The 4,040-nt window shown below is 47.3% G+C and overlaps 1 protein-coding gene across 1 annotated transcript in view; it reads right to left on the bottom strand.

Moving 5' to 3' along the window:
- Positions 1-1,536: 1,536 nt before the first annotated feature.
- LOC101658448 (guanylate cyclase 2G-like) overlaps positions 1,537-4,040 on the bottom strand; it is a 51,750-nt gene continuing 49,246 nt past the window's right edge. The window contains exons 22-23 of the mRNA XM_004701282.2: positions 2,501-2,606; positions 1,537-1,612 (exon numbers count right to left, since the gene is read on the bottom strand). Coding sequence (XP_004701339.1) covers positions 2,502-2,606 — 105 coding nt within the window. The 3' untranslated portion in view covers positions 1,537-1,612; position 2,501. The remainder of the gene's footprint in view (positions 1,613-2,500; positions 2,607-4,040) is intronic.

Raw genomic sequence — 4,040 nt, 5'->3', positions numbered from 1 at the left:
TGTCCTTCTGCTACCTTAGTACTAAACCTATAAATATAGGCACATAGATCTATTTCCCCATCCTCATATAAATATATTTGCATATGTACGTGTCTTTATCTAGACCTCTATAAATGGGGCACAATTTTCATAATCTTTTTCTCATGAATGCTGTTTTCAATTTCCTTAAAACTTCTTCATATGAAGTCTCCATAATCATCCTGCATGCTAAGAGAAAAATCTATAAAGACTATCCCAATACAATCCAAAAAATAGTAGCCCAAACCTTCTGAGCTGAGCTCTCTGCCTTGAATTTAACTGGCCCAGTAGAATCTAGCCCTTAGAAGCCATTTGTGGGATTGGGCCTCGCTGTTTGGATCAGATGGGTAAATCCAAGACTCATGCCCAGTTATGACTTGTTCCATAAAACCGCCTTCAGTAGCTTCAGCGTCGCTTCAAAGACTGATGGGAAGATCAGCTCTTTGAGCTGAGCTTCAGGCAACACTTATTTTTCAGTATCCTTTTTCTTACAGCAGTCTAACAAGACTAAGGCCAAGATATTACCTAGAGATCTTGTCTGCGGTCATCCACTAATTGCAGGGGCCTCTTTAAATATACGTTGTTTGAAATAAACGCACGCATGTGTAAACTGGAACTGTCATCCTCTTGGACTCCTATCTATTGGTTCTTCATATGTTACTACCTATAGGTTTGTACATATCACTATCTACCAGTTCTTTGTGTACATTATTCACTCAGCTCCTCTACAACTAAACTGCAAGGTAATGATCAAGGAATGTTTCATAATCTCTCAAGTTCCCCAGGGTGGTATCTACTACAGAATAAGGGCTCAACAAACTATGCTTGAATGAATGAAATATTCATATGCAAGGGTGGATGGGTGGAAGGAAGACAAGAAGAAAGGAAGCCCTTGGTCCATCTCTCCACGAGGGCTCGTAGCAGAGAACACCGTATTACCTTCTGGGGCAAAGCACAGTAGTGTTCCGGGAGCCCTGATCTCAAACATGGGAAGACGTTCCGAGGCAAATGAAGAAGATTCGTTGGACTCATTGTCTGCAATCTGGTGTAACAGGGGGATGATCCCTGCTCCCTTCCCAGTAATGCCTCCTGCTTGCCTGCCTCCTGCCTCCTGCTAGAGCCAAAAGGCTCTAGCCCCTGATGATGCCAAGAGCTACAGGGAGAAAACAAACCTGTCCTAATCGAGAGGAGCCCGTGTTATAGACAATGTGACTGTCGTGGTCATTGAGTTTAGGCAGGGGCAGAAGAACAGTTCTGCAGCTGGAAATGTTCAGTGGAGACGGGATTACTTATGAGTGGTTTCCCTGGGCTTTGATGTAAGGTCCTTCTTTCCACAGAAATCACAAATTCCTTCAACCCCACTGCAGAGCCTGATATCAAAGGTCCTCCAAGAATCAAAACCCAGGTATTTGTTTTCTCACCTCCTCGCAAAGAGCTCAAAGGCCTCTCCACCACGGCTCAGGAGCCCAGCGACGAGGAAAACATTCCGGTTGGTTTGCGTTTCTGAAACTCGACTGGCTAAGGTTCCTAACACAATCTATCATTAAAAGGGCTCTTCCCGACTCCAGAGCAGCCGCACAGAAGCCGTGAGGATCTGAGGGATTACAAATCAAAAAGCGAGGGTACTGAAAATGCATTCTTGGTTCAGTAAGCTATTATGAATATCGAATCAAACCATGTGGGAACGTATTCTTTGTTTAAAGTGGCGGGAATGGATGGGTTCACCTAGGCTGGATTTTTTTTTTTTTTTAACATTTCGCATGCTTCCTAAACAAATGGAACATTTCCACTTAAAATCTGGGCTCTATCTTTTGCTCCGTGTTGAGAAAACAAGTTAGGAAATGCATTAGGCTACGGCAGTCTCCACTTGGAAGCTGAAGCACTAGAAGGGTTCCTGAATGAGGGGCTCGTCTCTCCAGCCACAGCAGTGGGTCCATCTGCTTGTCATAGCATTAGGCCTTGTGGACGGCAGGGAATGCCCACGCACATTGGAGAGGCCTTCTGAACTGAGGTGCGAAGCCCGTGCTAGGGGCTCCTCTCTCCTTGCAGGCTGGTTAAGTGGTAGGAGAGTAGACACAAAAGATAGGCCAACAGCCACCTCACAAAGTCAACAGGCCTGAGTGGAAGGGATGAGTGAGTCCCACGTTTCATTCTCCCACCTTGTTCTCTCCGGGAATAAAACTGGGTTCACGAACTCATGGGCTAGAAAGATCTGGCAGTGGGGTAGGTTCAATGTAGTCTTCCAGGGCTGAGAGCCTAGGCCGCTTCAGACCCCCCAAGATGCCCAGTTCAAATAGCCTACCGGCCTGGGACCAAACCCCAGAGTGGGGAGAGAACGGTAGTTAGATGGTTCCCACTAGTGGGGAAGTTGACCTTGATACCCCACTAACAGCACTCTTAAATGGCGTAGGGAGGTCCCAAAGAAAAGGACTCCCACAGACTTTTGTGTGACCTCTTGCAGACCTTTGAGGGAGATACCCACCTCATAAGATCTCAGGGATGGTAGCTTCTTCCTCTGGGAACTCAGGGAGCAGAAAAGTGAGACCTTCTTTGCCTTTCAACCAGAAAGTGGTCTGTGCTCCTTTCCCCTGTAGGGAGCAAGGGAAGGCGTGAGGGCATCAAAGCGGAGAGGAGCCGCCTGGGAGGTGCAGGTTCTGAGCAGACACCTCAGGACACCCTCCTTGCGGAGAGAGCAGAAGCCACCCTAGTGAGGGAGCCAGCCAGCTCTCATGGAGTCTAAGCCCATGGCGACCCCATGCATGTGCTCGAGACCCTGTGCGTGCTCGAGACCCTGTGCGTGCTCGAAACCCTGTGCGTGCTCGAGCATAGTTGCACTCTGCAGGGCTTTCATGGCTGCTTTCGCAGAAGCATATCTCTTGGTGGGTCTTCCAGACAACCTCAGGGTGGGTTTGAAAATGCCAAGTTCCCCCAACACGATTGCTGAAGACAAACTGGGTGCATAAACAAATATGGTGAAGAAAGTAGATGGTGCCTGGCTATAAAAAGATATAGCATCTGGGGTCTTAAAGGCTTGAAGGACAGCACTGAATCTGCAGCTCCAGGAGAGGGACATGTCTGATGCGAACACACGGGAGCAGATGAAGGGGGAGGAGGAGAGAGTGGAGCACATCCTGGCCCACCAGGCCTTGAGGACGATGTTCTTACCCAGGGCAGCCAGTCTACAGAGAGGACCACATGGCCGGCCCCACTATGAGACACCACATCTCTCATGGACCCATAGCCCTACAGGGGACAACACTGGAGACACAGTGTGGTAACTACACCCGATCTGATCCTGCCACACCGAGGCAAAACACTAAAGGGGTGCAACAGAACAGCAAGAGAACATAGCAACGAAGTCCCCAGGGAATGCCAAAGGTGGATTTGGGGGCCAGGGCTTGGTGCCCCAACAGACTGGACTGGAAAACACTCCTAAAGGCCAACAAACAGTCCTTGACCTAACTACAAGCTTTTTTTCTTGTTGTGTTTTGTTTTGTTTTTTTTGTCATTGGTTTGTGGTTGTTGTTGTTTTGTTGTATATTGTTGCTTGGTTTTGTTCTGTCTTGTTTTTGTGCATGTTATTATCTCCGCAGGTCTGTTTAAATAAGATATGCTGGATGAACAATCTGGGGAGAAAACAATGGGACCGACAGTTCTGGGGGGACATGAGAGAGGGACATGAGAGAGGACATGGAAGGTGGGGGGAAAGGTAGTTGTGTTAGCAAATCCAGGGACAAGGGAACAACAAGTGATCTGAATCGGTGGTGAGGAGGGTGTAGGAGGCCTGGTAGGGCGTGGTCAAGGGTAATGTAACCAAGAGGAATTACTGAAACCCAAATGAAGACTGAGCATGATAGTGGGACAAGAGAAAAGCCAAAGGAAAAAGAGGAAAGAGCTAGGAGGCAAAGGGCAATTATAGAGATCTAAATAAAGGCATGTACATATGTAAATATACTTATATATGGGGATGGGAAAATAGATCTATGTGCATATATTTATAGGTTTAGTATTAAGGTAGCAGA

The sequence above is a fragment of the Echinops telfairi genome, unplaced genomic scaffold (genome assembly GCF_000313985.2).
Source record: "Echinops telfairi isolate 266 unplaced genomic scaffold, ASM31398v2 ScPeMD7_70;HRSCAF=299, whole genome shotgun sequence".
Lineage (NCBI taxonomy): Eukaryota > Metazoa > Chordata > Mammalia > Afrosoricida > Tenrecidae > Echinops > Echinops telfairi.
Note: the sequence above shows the minus strand (reverse complement) of the source record. Positions and strands in the feature narration are given on the sequence as shown.